This window comes from Tachypleus tridentatus, chromosome 3 (assembly GCF_004210375.1).
Source record: "Tachypleus tridentatus isolate NWPU-2018 chromosome 3, ASM421037v1, whole genome shotgun sequence".
Lineage (NCBI taxonomy): Eukaryota > Metazoa > Arthropoda > Merostomata > Xiphosura > Limulidae > Tachypleus > Tachypleus tridentatus.
In genome coordinates, this window is record NC_134827.1 from 4,071,365 (window position 1) to 4,091,846 (window position 20,482).

General features: G+C 34.4%; 2 protein-coding genes across 3 annotated transcripts in view; one reads left to right on the top strand and one right to left on the bottom strand.

The window, feature by feature from the left end:
- LOC143247908 (corticotropin-releasing factor receptor 1-like) overlaps positions 1-7,737 on the top strand; it is a 43,368-nt gene extending 35,631 nt beyond the window's left edge. The window contains exons 10-12 of the mRNA XM_076496457.1: positions 1,541-1,676; positions 7,071-7,112; positions 7,516-7,737. Of these exons, the coding sequence (XP_076352572.1) occupies positions 1,541-1,676; positions 7,071-7,112; positions 7,516-7,737 (400 nt within the window). The remainder of the gene's footprint in view (positions 1-1,540; positions 1,677-7,070; positions 7,113-7,515) is intronic.
- A 2,685-nt stretch (positions 7,738-10,422) lies between these two features.
- Positions 10,423-20,482, bottom strand: part of LOC143246235 (corticotropin-releasing factor receptor 1-like) — a 52,620-nt gene continuing 42,560 nt past the window's right edge. Inside the window, exons 6-9 of one of the 2 annotated variants that reach the window (XM_076492604.1) lie at positions 14,347-14,432; positions 13,552-13,681; positions 12,566-12,607; positions 10,423-12,384 (exon numbers count right to left, since the gene is read on the bottom strand). In XM_076492604.1, coding sequence (XP_076348719.1) covers positions 12,106-12,384; positions 12,566-12,607; positions 13,552-13,681; positions 14,347-14,432 — 537 coding nt within the window. In that variant the 3' untranslated portion in view covers positions 10,423-12,105. The remainder of the gene's footprint in view (positions 12,385-12,565; positions 12,608-13,551; positions 13,682-14,346; positions 14,433-20,482) is intronic. The other variant, XM_076492603.1, reaches the window with a different exon arrangement.

The following is a 20,482-nucleotide window of genomic DNA, read 5'->3' on the forward strand; positions in this document are numbered from 1 at the left end:
TTGCAAGATCTTCAAATTTATCATCTCTTTTAACATGAAAATAAGCCACGAAATAAAGCAATAAATGAATATTTCTGTACCTAAAGACAACTTATTTTTTGCTTGGGAAACTGTAGTTTCAACACAGTGATGTACAGTAAATATAGTATCATGTATTTATTCCATTTTCTTTATTTTAAAAGCTATTAATCACCTCATTGACAAACTAAAAGCAATTAAAATTTGTTATTTCATGGATTCTATTCTGATGAGATCTCTTTGTTGCTCATCTTTTATTACATTACACTGTAATACTGTTAGCCGATAAATATGTGGTGATAAAATATTTGCTTTCAAAAGCTTTACGTTTTATGCGTTGTAGTTGTTATACGTTATGTTTATTATATATTTTTTTATTTATTTGAATAAATTCAGTGTCGTGGTTGGGTGAATAAAAAGTCAATCGGTAGTGATCATGTAACATTTAAATGAACGCGTACACATATGTACCTTAACTATTTCATTTCCTTTTATGAATAACAAACTTTAAGAAACAAAATTAGTGAAAATTGTCAATGTTTTTAATAAGAATTATAACTTGAGAAAATAATGTAGACACTATTTCCATCCTTGTTTGTACATTTTATTTTAAAGAGCCTTTCGTTGAAGGATTGAAAGGTACAGAAACAACCTGAATCGAAATTCAAATATCATATTTTCAATCTTACAACAAACAACTCTTAAAAAACTAAACAAACAAAACTGGAAATAGTGTCTATATTATTTTCTTAAGTTACAAATCCTTATTCTGACTCCATGTCTACAGTACTCATCAATTTTAGTGGAGCCAAAATAGGGATTTGTAGCTTGAGCTGGAGGGAGTTATAATGTGAAGTACACTCACACTATTTGTCGATAAAAGAGTAGCCCAAGAGTTCGCAGTGGGTGATGATGAGCAGCTGTTTTCCTCTAGTCTTTCACTGCTAAATTAGGAACTTCTAGCACACATAGCGCTAGCGTAGCTTTGTACGAAATTCAAAACAAACCAATCAAAACTTGTAACTCACACTTACAAAAAACGCTCATAAAGTGTATTTAAAGTGTAACAATACATGAAACCAAACTAAAGTTTAAAGACGGAATGTTAATAGTTTGTAAAGGTGTTTGTCATAAATCTATTCTCGTTGGTTTTTTCAAAGCAGGTTATCTATGTTAAAGAGTGTGACTCGTAATCTAAGGGTTGCGGGTTCGCATCCCCGTCGCGCCAAACATGCTCGCCCTTTCAGCTGTGGGGGCGTTATAATGTGACGGTCAATCCCACTATTCGTTAGTAAAAAAGTAGCCCAAGAGTTGGCGGTGGGTGGTGATGACTAGCTGCTTTCCCTCTAGTTTTACACTGCTAAATTAGGGACGGCTAGCACAGATAGCCCTCGAGTAGCTTTGTGCGAAATTCAAAAAACAAACAAAAACAAACAAATTATCTATGTCGGTATCATTAACTTCTTAACTATTTTACTGTCAAAATATTTTCTAACAGAGAAATATAACTATTATTATCTAGACGAGCTGTCAAGGCGACTGCTTTGCTTTTCCCTTTATTGGGGGTTTCCCACTTGCTGTTCTGTGTGAATCCACATGATGATGCTGGAATAGAGGAGGCCTACATGATCTTCAATGCTATTCTTCAGTCCTCACAGGTGTGTTGCGTTAATCAGATTTCAACGCTTCCTTTAAAAATGTTCGTAAACCAGTAATAACTGTGGTTGAATAAAACCACAAAAAGTTTCTTGAAGGCCAAAATAAACAGTTAATGCTATTTTCTAATAAATTTATTTTGTAATATTAGCATACATATGAGCATATTCCCCCCTAAAATGTTAAGACATTTTAAATTATTTATTTTTTTAATTCCATATCGATTCATGTGAATATAAATCACAGTAAATATTAAGAATTTGTGCTTTACTAATATTTGTAATACTAAAGTAAATGTCTTTATTATGTTTAGCTGCGCACAATTCTCAACAGATGGGAAATATAACATTTTTTTCACAACATGGGGTCTATTCGTCCACCTTGACTGTTCCATCTTCTAAACTAAAATAATTTTTAAAAGATCCAAAAGCCAGTCGTTATCATTCATATAATTACTAAGTTTTTCTTGAACTCATTAAAATTTACTGCCTCTACAACATCTGAAAGCAAGCAATTCCAAAGGCCAACCACCCCGTTAGAAAAATGAAACTGTCTTAACCGAAGATGACTCCTACCCTGTAAAGTTTACATTTGTGTACCCTATTTCTACTGTTCTCACTGTTAAATATGAAAAAGATAATGCATTAACGCTCTTAATTCCCTTTAGAATCTTAAAAACCTCTATTAGATCCCCCCAACGTTTCTTTTTTCAAGATAAAACAATTTGAAAGATTTCACCTTCTAATCATATGACAACCTCTCCATCCCAGACACTATTTTAGCAATCCTTCTCTGAACCACTTCCAACAATTCAATGTCTTTCCTAACGTAATGAGCCCAAGATATAACACAATTTTCTAAATGTAGCGTAACAATGAAATTCTAATATCTTAAGACTTATATTCAGAATTTCAATAGAAATAACCTAAAATACTATTTGCCTTACCACTAGCAACAGCACAATGCTTGGATGGCTTTAGAGACTGATCGATTATAACACTAAGATCCATTTCCTTCATAACACCTTAAAGTTTTCCTATCTAAATCATTTTTATAACTAAAATCATGATAACCCATATGTCTTATCTTGTATTTATTATGATTAAAATCCATCTGTTAGACCTGGCATGGCCACGTGGTTAGGGCACTAGACTAGTAATCGGAGGGTTGCGGATTCGAATTCTCGTCATGCCAAACATGCTTTCTCTTTAAGCCGTTGAGGGGTTAAAATGTGCAGTCAATTCCAATATACGTTAGCAAAAGGGTAATCTAAGAGTTAGCGGTGAGTTGTTATGACTAGTTGCCTTCCCTCTTGTCTTACACTGCTAAATTATGGACGGCTAGCGAAGATAGTTCTCGGGTAGAGTTACATGAAATTAAAAAACAAACAAACATCAACTGTTCACGATGTGGAATATGCTCTAAATAAAAATCGAAGAAAAAGACAATTTAATAACCCAGTCATCTTATAATCATCATATATTACCCTTTTATTATCATTCTTTAAGGATTCTATCTCCATTAAAACATTTTATTTGCTCTTAATGTATTTAAAGAAATTCATCCTGTTAATTATTCAAAATTTTATCTTTACATTTTTTTTCACATCTGATTAGTGACTTCAAATCACTTACGTGCCCGATTGACAACAGATAATTTTTGTTGCATTCCTTCAAAATTTACTTTTTTTAATTTTTAACTCAAATATCATCATTCCTTATCTTCATATGCAGCATAACATCAAACCTAATAGAGCAATGATCACTTGCACACTCTCAATTATTTATATATTTGGAGTTAATGAATCTAAAATAACATTGTTTCTAGTAGGTTCTTTGAATAATTAATGAAGAACATTATCCTGAACAGCTTCCAAAAACCTTTCTCCCTCATGGATTGACTCAAATTTCTCAATCTGTATGCCTGGAATTAAAATCAATAATTGTTATGACTTCATTAACAACTGAAATATTAATCTCATTTCAAAGCTTCTCACTAATTTGATCAGTATCATCTGGTGGTCTTTAACAAAGTTCCATTAAAAGTATTTTCCCCTTATATCTATTAGGTTGTCCAGAAATAAATGTTATTTTTGAACTGCAAAGTTTAGAAAAGTATAAACCAGTGTTGTAAAACATGATTTAATCAAAGTAAGCACCATTTGCTTCAAACACTTTTGCCATCGTGTAACAACGCTGTTTATGTTCTTGCTGTAGAAATCAGAGATTCTATGGTCAGTTAACTCCTTGAAAGCTTCTTCTGCAGCTGCCTGGTTTTGAAAGCGTTTATTGTTCAAAACGTTATCAAAGTGCTTGACAAAAATGAAAATCTATAGGGGAAAGGTCTGGAGAATAAAGCGGATGAGGCAGAATATCGAATTCAAATTTGTTCAATTATTGGGGCATCTTCCTTAACAGGTCTCGTAACACCGATTTTGTTGATCTTTAGTCAGTTCATGCGGAACCCACTTATTCAACTTTTTTGTCTTTCCAATCGCACTCAAGTGGTTGGCGATGCTTGATTTGCTCGTGCCTAGCTTTTCTGGAAGTTCACGCATTGTTGTGCGAGGGTCTGTCTCAACTGATTCCTTTAATGTGTTTTCATCAAAGGATGGCTTCTTTCCACGACCTTCATGGTCTTCAAGACTCACATCATCATCTTGAGACCTTTGGAACCAATGCTGAACTATACGTAAAGTAACAGATCCATGGTTTATGTTCCATGTAGTTTCAGTAGCTTTTCGTCCAAGTTTGAAGGCGTAGAGGATAATTAGACGACAGCCAATCTTATCCATGCCGCCTTGGGGTTGCAAAAGTTACTCTGAGTAGAGTTGAAACAGTAAACAATTAAGACACCTTGTAAGCGACAAACATTGGATTAAGGCAACCAACCAACTAATGATACGTTACTAAATATTCAGCTTCTAAATGTCATCGTGAGAATTCCAACATTTATTTCTGGACAACGTAACACTAATAGAAACCGAAATGGATTTAATCTCCTTGCAATTATTTTTGATATCCTAAATTTTAATAGGATGTAACTCACATTTCTTATATAAATTTACTTTTCCCCCTCCTTAATATTCTATTCACATTAAATACCCTGCAGCCCTGTATTTCAAAGAAACTTCTGTAATTAAAATCATCTACTTTTAACCACGTTTCTTTTTGTATCAGGTCATCTCTTAAGTAATGTCCGATTTTAGGGTCAGAAAAATAGAAAGAATTTTAAACGCTTTTAATGTTATTTAATCAACAATGTATGTTCCATTATTATTAATTACTTCCTGCCAACGATTCACAAGCTTCTGAACGCCGCTTCTATAAAATTCTTGGGGTTTGGAGGAAAAGAATATAGAGAGTGTAATTTTGACATATTCATGTGTTCCAAGCTCTTTTACATCGAGATAGTTGTGCAAACTTCGGAATAGATGATAATCAGATGGGGCAAGAGCTGGAAAATAAGGAGGACGTGAAAGTTTTTTCCAGTCTAGCTCTTCAATCTTTGCATATATGATCCTTGCTGTATGGGCCATGCCTTATCCTGGTGTAACACAACACCTTTACGATTGATCAAATCAGGCCTCTTTTTTTTCAGTGCAACATTCAAGTGCTCTAGCTGTTAACAATAGAAGTCTGATGTAATCGTTACATTGAGCAGCAGCAACTCAAAGTGGATCACACCGACAATATCCCACCAAACGCTTAACAAAACTTTCCTAGGGTGGAGGTCTATTTGGGGCTGTGATTTAGTCAGTTTATCTGCACTGAGCCATTGTCTGTGACCCTTAACGTTTTTATAAAATATCCATTTTTAATCTCCAGTCACTAACCTGTCCAAGGAAGGTAAGTTACGTTCACGAGAGTAGAAAGAAGTGCAAATGTCCATTCTTGCTCTAATGTTGGATTGTGTCTAATCATGGGGGACCTATTTTCCAAGTTCTGACACCTTTCCAAACTGTTGCAAATGACGGTGAAGTGCTTTTGTGCTAGTTCTTCATCTATTACAGCACAATCTTCATCAAGTGTAGCCAGCAGCAAGTCATCATTAAACTCAACAGGACGACCTAAACGTAACGCATCACTTAAGCTGTAGTCACCGAATCTGAACTTCTGAAACCACCTTTGATATTTTCTTTCATTGAGAGACACCGCAACATAAACACCTTGAATGTTTCGTGTAGTGTCTGCTACACTATTGACTTTTTTAAACTTATAAAGCATTATATGCCTAATGTGCTCCTCAGAGACATCCATCCTCATGAGGGCTTATTTAATAAATGATCTGAAAAAGTGGAGTTGGGTTAGTTTCTTTTATTTGTCTTAACATTTTTATATATGTCCTAGTACATATTTCAGTCATTAAAGCCTTCTACAAAGACAGAAATGATGATGCACTTTCTGTATTAAATTTTCGGACATTCTTTGTTGATGACATGATACTATTATACCAAGATCCTTCATTTCTACCAGTACTCTAAAGTAATCTATTTTATTTCTTATATTTCTAGCATTACAATAGTAACAATTAAGCCTAACCTTATAACTACTTTTATATTCATTTCTTATGCTAAATTTTTCTCTACATCTCATTCTTTTTGCATTAGCTTCTCCTGGCTCTCACTACTGTCTAGTTCTAGTTTAGAACTTCCCTTACAACTGAGTAACTGCAGACTATCCTATCCACATACCTTGTCAATTAATCATCTATAACTATAACCTCCTTATCATTCACATTCTCTAACAAACAAGCCAAGACCTACCCTATTAAATTTAAACCATCCATTCCAAAAAAAATCCATTCTTTGCTGAACTGTCCAGTCCAGTAAGCCAATATTTTCATCCTTAGATACTAAACTTAATCTATCATTTAGTCTTAATGACTAAGTTATAACTGCATCCTCACAATTATTTCTGAGCAGTATTCCTTAAACAATTTTATCAACCCGTTCTACTTATTAATTAGCTCCTCCATGTATCATTAGTCCCTATATGTGCCACAAAATCTGCATTTCTGCTAGTCACCTTTATTATATATTTTGCTCTGTCAGTAATATCCTCCACCTGTGCCCCTGGGTAGCATCACCTGATTCTTTTCTCTCTATTTACTCCACAGACTATCCTATCTACAATCTTGTCAATGAATGATCTATAGCTACAAGCTCCTTATCATTCATATCCTTTTCTAACCCTTCCCTTAAATAGTTTCTTATCTGCAGAAACCAAGACCTGAAATTTGTTGCCCAACATCATAAATAAATTCACTAATTTTTACTCTTTTTGACCTCTTAAAACTAGTTATATGTATTATTATTATTATTGAATTTCAATTTTTCATCTAAGTCTTATTTTAAGTTAAATTCCCATTAATATTTCTTTCTTTCTTTCTTCCAGGGCTTGTTTGTATCTATCTTCCACTGCTTTATGAACACCGAGGTATGTATAATAAGCTTTGTTTTTAGTACCTTTACTTAACCTTTAATTTACTTTATCCATATCTATCTATATATAAATAGAAAATTGTTTAGAAAAATTATGTAACGTTACTGTAGGCGTCTCACAACCAATAAAGCTAACTAGGTTATTAAACACATCCATATATTCATTTTTGTAATATAGCTTTGGTACTTTTTAAATTTTTTAGGGTTTTTCAAGCTATAAAATGGTTTTTATAACTGTATAACTTAAATTTAAATAATGAGTTTGACGTTTCACTCATTAAGTTTTAGCTCTTGTTGATTAACTCTTCGCTTATTAGCCGCAATGCACATTCAATTCAGTGTGAATATTTTTATGGTGGTACTAATATCGCTACATGTATTAAACTGTATATAACTAGGTACAAACAGTCCTAAGGAATGCTTATTTTCGAGCTATTACCCGTTGCAGAGCCAATTCTGGTTCAAGAGATCGAAACATTTCTCATACTTTCTCTTCCTACTGCGACGTTTCTGCTTCTTGCAGCCACCGCGCTAAGAGGGCTTCACCAAAAAGTGTTAACATTCGCATGTTAGAAGTTACTGACGGCAAGAAGTCTGATGCTACGTCTACTCAGGTGTAGAAAACGAAACTGGTTCTTTGCATCAAGTAAACAGCAAACAGTTGTTTATTGTTAAACATAAAAACATATCAAACCATCTCAAACATTTCAAACCAAAATCATGTACAGTTCTTACGTGTGATGAAACGACGCGAACATAAAAAAAATTCTAGCCCCTAGTATATTAGAGATCATTCGTACACAGTAATCGGCCCAACAAATCAAATTACTGTTTTCTTAACACTTCTTATTGATTTATAATGTCTATTTGACAAAAAACAACGAATTCATTTAATTTCTGCTTTACGTATTTGTTTTTTTTGTATACTTTCGATGATATGAGGAAATAGCATTACTTAACTGTCAATATAATAATTTCAATGAAAATAATTTTTTTGTGGGTGAGAGAGAAAACATTTAAATCGAGTGAGCTACTGAAAAAAACAGTTTTGTTTAAGTCAAACTCAAGCAGATAAGTATTTTTATAAATGTAAAAATACAGGCAGAAGTCTACGTCATTGTCTCTTGATTTTGGATACCATACTTTGTTATTGTGTAATATCTGTATATGAGTTCTAATATACTTCAGAGAAGATGTTAGTTATCAATCCTGGACTTATTTTTAATGTAAAAACATTCTTGTGAGATATTTATCAAATGTACAGAGTATAAGCATGCACTTTAATCGGAAGTAATGTTTAATGTTCTAACCGTCATACTAGAATGTGAGTATATGATGGGTATTTTAAAATTATTCATAATTAGTTTGATACGTGCACAAAGTAAACAAGTTAAAGTATTTATATCTGTGTTAATATGTTAGTAAACTGCGGAAAACAGAATTTTTGTAGTTTAATAACAAAATAACCTCCGAGAACATAAGGACATTTACTGTCGTTTGACAATTAATGAATAAAATATTGTTTTATGTAGTGTTACAGAGTCAACGAGATATTATTCAGAAAACGTAACTTTATAAGTAGTGCCAATGAAAGATTTCTCAAATAAGCCACAGAAAAGACGGTTCTAAAAATTAAGTTGTTAAAATATGTAACAGTATAGAGGATATTAATAAAAGATTGCTTCAAAAGGCTACAGTATAGACGATGCCAACAAGAGATTGTCCAGATAGACCACAGTATAAATGGTGCCAGCAAAAGATTGCTCAAAAGAAAGTTACGGTATATATGGTTATTTTAAGTAGTGTTTAACGTCTAAAAATAGTTAAATGTTTCAGACGTATATGTAACATTTAAATATAGAAATACGTAGATGCTAAGGGTAGATGATGATTGAAACTTTCTCATCATCAGGAACAAAAAAAAGTGTCTATGTTTAGTGATTGTCAAATTGAAGGTGTATGTTACGTTTCGTATCTTGTAGTATTTTTTATGTATAAGTTGCAGATTTAAATTGTTACTCTGGCGTTTCTGCTCGTTCGGACTTATGAAATTTAATAAAATGATTCAAAAGTGTATTTATAAAACTCTCAGATGTTTTCATTATAGACTGTACTGTTTTTGTTGGGTTTGCTTTTCAAATATAAACAAAAATTGACGGCTATTTTCATACACTGTTGGGCAAAGTTTCATTATCCATCTCTAAATGAAACTGCTTTGAACGTATTTAAGCTCAATTTTCAAGCTAATGAGCAAGTCTTTAAGCCTAATAGTATATTACGTAGACTGTGTATATTTATACTCAACCATCAGAACAAAATGTAAAATGCCTCTCATCAAATCATATCACACGCTAGATTTTGTGGTTGGTTCTAAATTTCAACATGACATATTTTTTTTTTAATGTCCTTCATTACGTGTGGATGAAAATAGCACCATTTCTATTATTGTTCAAGGAATCACTAAACGTGACATTGTCTGATGTTTGTTACACTTTACAAAATCCTCCAATTATATTTTCCATTGATCTGCCATTAGCAGTTGCTGGATGCTGATTTCTTTGGGAACTACCGTATTTTCTATTTTACATGTCTTTAAACAGGCGGTCAATAAAGAGTGTTTAATATCTGCTCTTCTGCTGTGCTGGTAAGCCAGTAAGTCTCACTGAAAGTTTGATATGTATTTTTGTCTGTTTGAAATTAATTACAACGCTACACAATTATCTATCTGTGCTCTGACCAGAACGGATACCGAAACCCGGTTTCTAGCGTTGTAAGTCTGCAGAAATACTGTTGTGCCACTGGGAGACTTGAGGTATATTTACTATCGCCCATTGTCTTGAAAGAATCAACGGTGTGATTACATCTCTGCGGCAACAATTACCAGACAGAGTATTTAACAAAGTAGCTAATCAGTGTAGCTAGTGTCAATTCACGATATTCAAAGCTTTAGTCTTCGAAACATAATTATAGTTTAAAGCTATGACGAAGAGAATAATGAAATTTTCTTTATATATGAATATATAAGTGTGTATGCGTGTATAAAGTAACGACGAACCTTCCATTATTCAGTGATTATCTACAGAATCCTAACTTGAAAATAGTTTGACACCAAATCAATGAACTTCTTTTCTTTAAAGCTGTTTTTGTTGTTCTATGTAAAAAAAAAAATTATTTATCTTTTTATTTTGGATAATCCAAGTTACAAAAGTATGTTTTGAATGAACTTGTTATGCATAATCATGAACGCTCATTCAGTTTTATTTATGTTTTTGAAAACAAGAGCTTAATAGAAAACACAGTAAGAGAATTAACACATTAAGACACCTTGTGCAAACTGATAAGGTCATGGCAATCGATTAAAAAAAAGTCAACATTAGGATATAGAGAAATCACGCTAACGCTATAGACCAGTTATTCCATATCTACTGGATAATGAAACTTAACTATGGAAGAAATGGTCTTCGATTCGTGCGATAAAATGTACTTATACAAATCATAATAGATCAGTATTGTGTGTACTGGATGGTTCTCGATTTTAACAGTCTTTTATTCTCAAGTATGATAAAAGAGTCATCACATTATTTGCCAGAGTAAATAATGACAGCAAATAACTTTACAAAATTACGTTTAATACATAAATAACACGAAGACGGTGACACATGAAACATCTGTTTAAAGCTACAGTAGGGTCAAGGGTACTATATGAAGCTTTCACCAGTAGGTACTTAACATATATTAGTTTATTACGATATGCTTTCACATGCAAGTATGAGTTGCTAGTCGAATAATTAAGAAACTCACGAACAAACAATAGAACAACAGTTAAATCGTCTCTTAGGTGTTTGATTCATTTCTAGTTAATCGGGTCTTACTATACAATCTTCAAAAAAATGGTTATTCTTAATTTTTTTCCTTTCAAAATCGTGGCTCAATAAAAATGTTACTGTTTAGATAACAAGAAAAACAACAACAAATATTTTTTTTCTCACTATAGTTATAAATACATAAGTTCAAGCGAATCAAAAACTAACAAATAACAAATCTATGTACGAATGAAATGACTGAAGAAACTTTCGACACCTTTTAGTAATTAACCTTAACTAACAGTTTTTAGACTTTATTTCGTCTAATGGTTCAACAAATTCTAATATTATTTACCCAGACGTAACCGTTTGACATAACAACGTTTAACAAGTATGCAAAGCTACGAGTGAATGGAAATGTTAATAATTATCAAACTTCACGTGAATTGAAAAACAAAAATACAAATAAGAGTACTGACTTCATTTAGCAGTGTAAGACTAGAGGGAAGGCAACTAGTCATCACCACACACCGCCAACTTTTGGGCTACTCTTTTACCAATGAATAGTGGGATTGACCGTAACATTATAACTCCCCTACAGCTGAAAGGGTGAGTATGTTTGGTGTGATGACGATCCGAACCCGCGCGTGCCTTAACCACCTGGCTATGCTGGGCCGGACGCGGAAATGAAGCTTTCATGGAATAGTCAGACGTTTAACTGATTTTTTTCAGCTTTTAAAACACAGGTATAACTCCTTACCTACTTATATGTCAAATGATTTAATTGCTAGTTTTAAGACTATTTAAAATAAACTCTTTATATACAGACTGTACATTTTAATTTACTTTATTCAGTTTTTGGAACACACTCATCAACTATTTTTATGCCAAATGATTTAATTACTACTATTTAAGACTGTTTGAAATTAATTATTCCTACACGAGTTTTCCATCCTTGTAGAGCATACACACTGTCACTGAAGCAAAAAGAAGTCAACAATAAATTATACAAACTGTTTTAATTTTCGTGTTAATATTTTCCGAGTACTGAACATAAAGATCGTTTTTTTTTTATTGAGATAAAATGAGCTAGTTGGAGACTTCTGCACCTCTAACGCTTTGTGATGCTTTATAACATGTAATAGATTAAATACTTTATTGTAAGTTTACTTTTGAAACATCTGCTCATAATATCGCATTTTGGAAAAAATTGTAATGACTTGATTTTTCTTCATTATCTTTCTTGGTAATGCAAGCTTCCATCTCCTGACAAGTACGGAGAGCTAAAATGCTTTTGTTGAAAGGCGATGTCTTTAGAAGTGAACTTTCAAGCTCACATTCGTAGGTCGAAAGCGCCAGAAATGTTCCTTGTTCACCGGAAACGGCACGCCCTGTTGAGGTGTATCGTTTTGTGGATCTTTGCAGACGAAAACGCAAATAAGCGTTCCGCAACGCTGTCTGTACCTGAAGAGAGAGTTAATAATGATTTTAGAAATGGTTGAACAAGAATGTGGATCTAACAATTATGTTTGCTCAATACAAAGTCTACAATACTAAAATTTTAAGAAAATGATGTACAAATATTGTTCGAAAAATTAATGTGTATTGTAAGTAATAAGAAAAAAATAAAACTTGAAAGTTTTACCTCAGAATTAGTAAAGCAGTAAAGTACAGCCAAAAACAAACCCTGAAAGAAACAGAAAGAAACTTGTTACAAAGCACATTTTTACAAAACTATATGACAGAAAATTTTCGTATATTCAAAAAATGTTTTGATAATTTAGATGCACATTTCTAAAAATATTGATAGCAGATATTTCTCGGATATTCCCGAGAAATAGAAGTAGATTCTACAATGACCTATTAACGGGCCTTATCACCAACCCTTTTCATAGCAAGTTATATCAGTGTGTAATAGAAATATTAGTGGTATTTGTACGGCAGCCCGGCATGGCCAGGTGGGTTAAGGCACTCGACTCGTAATCTGAGGATCGCAGGTTCGAATTTCGCTTTGCGCGAAATCATAACAAATAAAGAAAATATCATTGTGTTTAAAGATAAGTTAAATAAATCTCAGCCTAAGGTTTTTTCATAAAATGATTTTCATAAAAATTTAGTTACAAGTCAACAATATTAAGTGAATAATTCACACTTACATGATTGTTTGTTGTGATCTATTAGTGGAAAGTTACACAATATGATATTTTTACACAGTTTACTACAGAAAACTGAATCCCAGATTTCAGCGTTATACATCCGTAAACTTACCGATTACGTAACGGGAGGAACCCATGAACCTACAGTAACAAGACTTTTCAGTAGGTTGTTTGATTGATAAATAAATGTACTCGAAGCGTGTACAGAATTAATAATATCAAAAGCTTTCTTTAACAGGAAATACGTCACTACTGGTACCTTTAAGAAGCAATAGAGGAAGATCAATTGAAGCCTATTTTATTGTATGTGTAGTACTTATTAATAAAACATAACAAACATATCAGTTTTCTGTTCATTATTTGAATATGAAGATAGCACAGTAAATAAGGACGGATTACTGGTGTTGAAAAATAGAAAGGATAATTGATAAATATTTGCACCTAATTAACACTATTTCTTATAACAGCTACTTACTTGAGAAGATTGAAAAATAGCGTTTGTAATCATGTACGTTTGTTCTAGTTCATGGCCCGGGTTAATGGCAAACAGCAGATAGGTCACGCCCAAAAGAGGAAATAGAAGGGCTGTGGCTTTAATGGCCTTTCTAAACAGAAATTAAATTATATGTTGAAAATTAAACAGAATAATATTTGAAAGTTTTGTTTCTTTTATTCTGTTGTCCCATAAAGAGAATGTAATACTTAGATATTCTTTATCATGATAAATACGTGAAGTTTAGAAGACTGTATGATCGAAAGTGTAGGATATAATAAGATTTTCTTTAAAGCATGTCTATTATTTACGTATTTTAACATCAGTTAAAAAATAAAGATTTTCAAGATCAAAATATGATATTTTCTTTAACTAATACTGATTGTGGAATAACTCTCGTGTAGCTTTGAGCGAAATAATAAAAAACAAACAAAATATCATTGTGTTTAACGATAAGCTAAATACATTTTAGCCTAAGGTGTTTTTTTTCATAATATGATTTTCGTAAAACTTTATATACAAGTCCTGATTATGGAATACAAAGAATTAACCTATTGAAAAAAACTCAAATTGATAAAGAATGACACTTAAGCATGATGGAGTTTATAGAGGGTGGAGCATACTACATGATTTGACAAAATATCGGCCAAAATAAAACCATTTCATCATGATTATAACTCATTGTTAAAACAAAATCTTTTTTTTTAAATAATGCTTGAAAGTAAATAATTATTTCACTAAACAATAGTATTAAAAGATCAGTAAATCTATTCCTACCTCACTTGAACTGTTTCCACCGAGGCACTAGCTCGTAGTTTAGTGACCAGAATTCTAATGATGTTCACCAGAAAAAACGTGTTGACCTAAAATATACTGTCCAGGTCATAAGTAGTAATAAGTAAAAAAAAAAAACAATATAAGGGGGACTGGAGAAATCAGTTTGTTTGCTCACTTTTGAAATTTGCGCAGAGTTATTTGAGGGTTATCTGCGCGGTGGAAAGGTTGTTAATAGAGAAGAGGTTGTAATTTTATTTAAACACAATTAAAATAAAAATAAAAAACTTGAATACTTTAGATTATTCAAAGAAATAGTAACTTGTCCTTTTTAACATGAAACAACCTTTTCATTCCTACCTATGGATAGGTGGTTAGAGCGCTCGACTCGAAATCTGAGAGTCGCGGTTTCTGATCCCAGTCACACCAAATATGTTTACCCTTTTAACCGTAGGGGCGTTATAACGCTCACTCATTCCCACCAGCCGTTGGTAAAAGAGTAGCCCAAAAGTGTGCTGTGGGTGGTGGAGATTAGCTTCCTTCCCTCTAGTCTTATACTGCTAAATTAGGGATGGCTAGGAAAGATAGCCCTCGTGTAGCTTTGCGCGAAATTCAAAAAGAAAAACAAACAATATTTTAGCCGAACAACTTGGGTATAGGATTAAAAAACACTCGCTACTTTTAAAGTAAATTACATTAGCACTATGGTATGTAAGAAATATATTATGTACTATATGTCTTTAATCATTATCGAAATGTTGTTGTGACAACAAATATTGGTGCATTATGTGATAAGTAATATATTATTTATAATGTGTGTGTTTTCTTTTAGCAAAGCCACAAAGGCTATCTGCTCAGCCCACCGAAAAGAATCGAACCCCTGATTTTAGCGTTGTAAATCCGGAGACATACCGCTGTACTAGCGGGGGGCATTTTTTATAATGAAAAACTAGATTCAATGTCTGTATGCTTAAATCTATCATAAAAAAACGTGTTTTCTAAAGTTTCGATATAACGCAGAAATTTTATATACGTTTGAAATTAAAGAGCATTATTTAAAATGGAAGTTAAACATATTTTTTGGTCTTACGCTGGTATGTTGTTTTGGAAAAAAATCTACAACTTGTGGCTAATAAATCAATTACACAGCACAACAATTTTTTGAAAAGTTTTGCTTTCTGAAAAGTTTTTGCTGATTGTGACAGATACCTGGTGGGTATGCACAAATATAGTTTTAATTTTGCTTCATCACATAGGAACTCTGAAGACTAGACAGTTAACTGTTTACCGGCAATAACGTATTTAATTGCGTTTATGTTTCTAATACGCTATTAAGTTCAACATAATTAAAAGTGTTTTGCTCCTGATTTTCGTTTGTATTCAATATCCGGTGCATCACGTTGCAGTGTCCAACAGTAGTCAGCAAGCATTGATGGGTCCAGTTACCCTGATATCGTTTTTCCATTGCAGCAATGTCCTGGTGAAATCTTTCACCATGTTCGTCGCTGAGAGCACCGAGATTTGCAGGGAAGAAGTCCAAGTGCGAGTGGAAGAAATGAATTTTGAGTGACATGTTGCACTTCATTGTTTTGTATGCTTTGAGAAGTTTGTCTATCAGCTGAATGTAATGTGGGGCTCTGTAATTGCCAAGAAAGGTGTCAATAACGTCTTTGAAGGCTTTCCAGGTAATCTTTTCTGGCCCAACTAATAGATCTTCGAACCGCTTGTCACTCATAATATGACTGATCTAAGGGCCAACAAAAATGCTCTCTTTGATCTTGGTCTCAGTTATTCTTGGGAACATCTGTCTTAAATAATGAAAACCTTCGCCTTCTTTGTTCATTGCTTTCACGAAATTCTTCATAAGTCCCAATTTTATGTGAAGAGGAGGCAAAAAAATCTTTGCCGGGTCGACAAGCGGTTCATGCGCCACATTTTTCTGTCCTGGAGTGGCCAGCTCTGTCTAGAATAATGTGACTCTTTGGCACGACTTTCCCATTCACAGATGAAACAACAGTACTTTGTATAGCCGAGCTGCAGTCCCAATAACAGAGCAATGACTTTCAGATCTCCACAGATATTCTAGTTGTACTTGCTGTACTGGATGTGCTTCAGCAACATTTCCATGTTCTCATAGGTTTCTTTCATGTGTGCTGCATAGCTAACAGGTATTGAAGGGTGAACGTTGTCATTGTGTAACAGAACAGCTTTGAGGCTTAACATTGATGAGTCAATAAAGAGACGCCACTCTTGCGGGTTATGGCCACAACCCAAAGCAGAGAACAATCCTTCAATGTCAATACAGAAACAGAGACTACCAACTTGTGCAAAGAATTTGGTTATATCATCTTGGCGGCTTCGAAAAACAGAAATTTTCGTACCTGGTGACAGCAAACACCATTCCTGCAGTTTCGAATTCAGCAATTCGGCTTTTTCTTTTGACAGACTCAACTCTCTGACCAGATCGTTTAATTCTGACTGTGTTATGAGATGTGGATCGCCTGAGGAGCACGATTCAATATCTGGATCAATGTCATTGCCAGTTCTCTGTATTGCAGTTTCTTCATCTGGTTCGTCTAAAATCCATTCCTCTGGTGGTTTCGGAATTGGAAGACTGTCGTCATGTGGCACGGGTCTCATTGCTGAAGGCAGATTAGGGTATTCAATTGACTTCTTATTTTTGGTAGAGAAACCAGACACATTAGTCAAATAAAAGTAGCAGTCCGTCAAGTGGTCTTTCTGTTCTCGCCATATCATCGGGACAGCAAACGGCATTGTCCTTCGAGTGCCTCTGAGCCAAGCTCTCAGACAGACAGCACATGTCGTACAACAAATGTGAGGCGCCCATTCCTGGTCTTCATCACCAATTTTACAGCCGAAGTACAGACGATAAGCTTTCTTCACAAGAGCAGTCATTGTGAAAAAAATACGCGGACTGACGTCATAAAACAAAATGCACTTTATTTAGGAGTTACAGGTCTGGGACCCCTTCAAAGTACTCTCCTCCCCAACGCACACACTTATCCCAACGGTGTTTCCACTTGTTGAAACAGTCCTGGTACGCTTCTTTTGTAATGTCCTCCAGCTCCTTCGTCGCATTTGCCTTAATCTCGGGAATCGTCTCAAATCTTCTTCCTTTCTAGGGTCTTTTGAGTTTGGGGAACAAGAAAAAATCGCAAGGAGCAAGGCCAGGTGAGAAGGAGGGGTGGAGAAGAACAGTGATCGAGTGTTTGGCCAAAAACTCACGAGTTCTGAGGGCTGAGTTTCGCAGCAACGCGGTGCATCTTCAATTTTTCGGTCAAAATCTCGTAACAAGATCCAACTGATATCCCACACTCTTCAGCAAGCTCCCTGACAGTCAGAAGTCGATTTGCCCGCACCAGGGTGTTGATTTTGTCGACGTGTGGGTCGTCAGTTGACGTGAAAGGACGTCCAGGACGCTCATCATCTTCAATGGATTGTCGACCATCCTTAAAACGTTCATGCCACTTGAAAGATGCCGTACGCTTCATAGCAACATCACCGTAAGTCGTGTTAAGCATAGCAAAAGTTTCAGTCGCAGATTTTCCAAGTTTAACACAAAATTTCACAGCAAGTCGTTGCTCCTTCAGGTCATTCATTCTGAAATCCGTCAAACGAAAAAATCGCACTTCACTTAAAACCGTGTACCTAATACACAAATGAAGATATCTGCAATCGGGAAATAGCGTCGTAATCATCTTATCTGTGCAAACCTAGCGACACCAAGCGGATTCCCCTGGAACCAACTGGAGCCGCGCAATTCAAACAGTCCGTGTATTTTTTAAACAGCCCTCGTATACTCGCCACAAATATAGCAGAATGTATTGCGGCTGTTACGACATTGGCGAGACATATTGACCGACACCAATCGTCCTGTAAAACGTCTATAACATCTAACTTACTTGTTACAGTGCCACTGAGACAATGCTATATTCTGAAACGATCCGTACACACTATAAGGACTATATTAATCCACTGAGCAGCATCTCTGTATACAAGCCACTTTTATAGCCTGCTGAGACAGTGTCAAGCTGGCTGTGGCTTGCCAAGACATGCCCGGGCTGCATACTTCCACAGAACAGCTTCCAACCTGGCCTGATTTCATGACTGCATAGGTCTCTTACAGAAACGAAAATTTTTGGACTCAGATATAAGTAAAAAATTACAAAACTGAAGATTTCGATGAAACGGTACGTGATGGGCTAGTGTGGATGTGATTTTCGTGATCAGCAGCCAAAAATCTATATGGAACACCCAACAGTGTTCAAGAAGCAAACACTTTTTTTTTTGCAGTGTTAACAGTACTTGTTACTTACTATGTTATTGTTGATATTGTTTATGCCACTGGTATAAATCACGAGCACTAAATATATACATACACTGTAACACACGATGGTCTTTAGAGAATATGCTACACGTGCAAACCTAACTCTCTGTCATTGGTGGTCAGAATACTAGAGTATCAGTATGTATGATTACTGTTAAGGCTCATGAGCAGGTTCTTTGTTTTTTTATGTATTTATACAGTGTATACGATTTCTAAATGATTCTGTCACATTTCTAGGAATGTGTAATACCAATTTAATTGTTTTTAGGTTATTAATATAGTAATAGTAACTGGATGTAAATATCCGTACATGAAGAGCAATAGGAGGTGGGGACTACTAGGGCTATAGCTACCCGAAACTGTATCTAAGCCCCTTGGTAGTCTTCTAATCCAGCGAACAATACTTAATGTTATTTACTGTTAATTAATTAGGTATAAGCAAATAATAATGGTCGTATATATGTATATGCGTGTGTGTGTGTATGTGTTTCTGTTTACTTATACATATTTAATTGTGACCCAGGCTCCATGTACAATAAAAACATAGAATACTAAGAAGGGGGATATCTATAATGGAGTAGCTATTGAGACTCACTTAATTATACACTATAATTTCATCAATTTTTTGTCGTGTTTTTGTAAGAGTTGGTATTGGGTCAGCGTTTTTTAGAGAAAGAAAATAACCGGCGAAACATAGATTTTTGAAATGCATGAAAAGCCAACAAGGCCAAAGTAAAAAGACACTCTATAGGCTAGCACACCAGGATTTCAGGTCATGTATGCAATCAAATTCAATAATGACAATAATAAGTTTCATTTACGCATCCTTTCAAAACAAGAACAACAACAATAAGCAATAAAATTCAGTAGTAACGATAATATGTTTCTGATCAAAAACAGAAGATTAAATCAAAACACTTACGCAAGAAAGACCAATTCTGTATAAGTAAATGCTTATGAAGATTCAACTTGCAGACTGGCAAAATTACAAATATCGTGTTTTATTTGTGAAAAAAACGTGTGATTAAAGAAAAAACAACTAATACATGTTCCAGATCTAGACAGTATTTAATATGACAATATACCCCAAGAACAAAACGATGAAAACATGCTACAAGGGGTAATGAATTTTGGGTCTAAGTATTGATATAATTGGTAATGCATTTTCTGAACATAGACATTAAGCCATCCACGCTACAGGCATTGATTGCATTCTATTAAAAAGGTACTGGTATTAAAACACCATCATTGAAGGTGTTTTGAATTAAAAGACTTGACAAGTTTATCTCATTGCATCAATCAATTTAAACTTTGTGAACCAGACACAACATGCCAGCTACATTTCCTCCATTAACGACAGTGTTCGTTTCTCTATGTAAAAAATTTTCTCAACCCAAACGAGCCGTTTTTACATATATAATCTTGAAGTTCTTCGCGAGCTTGTAGGGTGTGGGGGGATTCAGACACAGGCAATCACGTTCCTAAAGTTATTTGTAGGGTATGGTGGGTCAGACACAGGCAACCACGTTCCTGAAGCTATTTGTAAAGTGTGGTGGGTCAGACACAGGCAACCACGTTCCTGAAGCTATTTGTAAAGTGTGGTGAGTCAGACACAGACAACCACGTTCCTGAAGCTATTTGTAAAGTGTGGTGGGTCAGACACAGGCAACCACGTTCCTGAAGCTATTTGTAAAGTGTGGTGGGTCAGACATAGGCAATCACGTTCCTGAAGCTATTTCTATTTCAACAATAAATATTTAGCAGGACACTTTGTGATAAAGATAACTTACC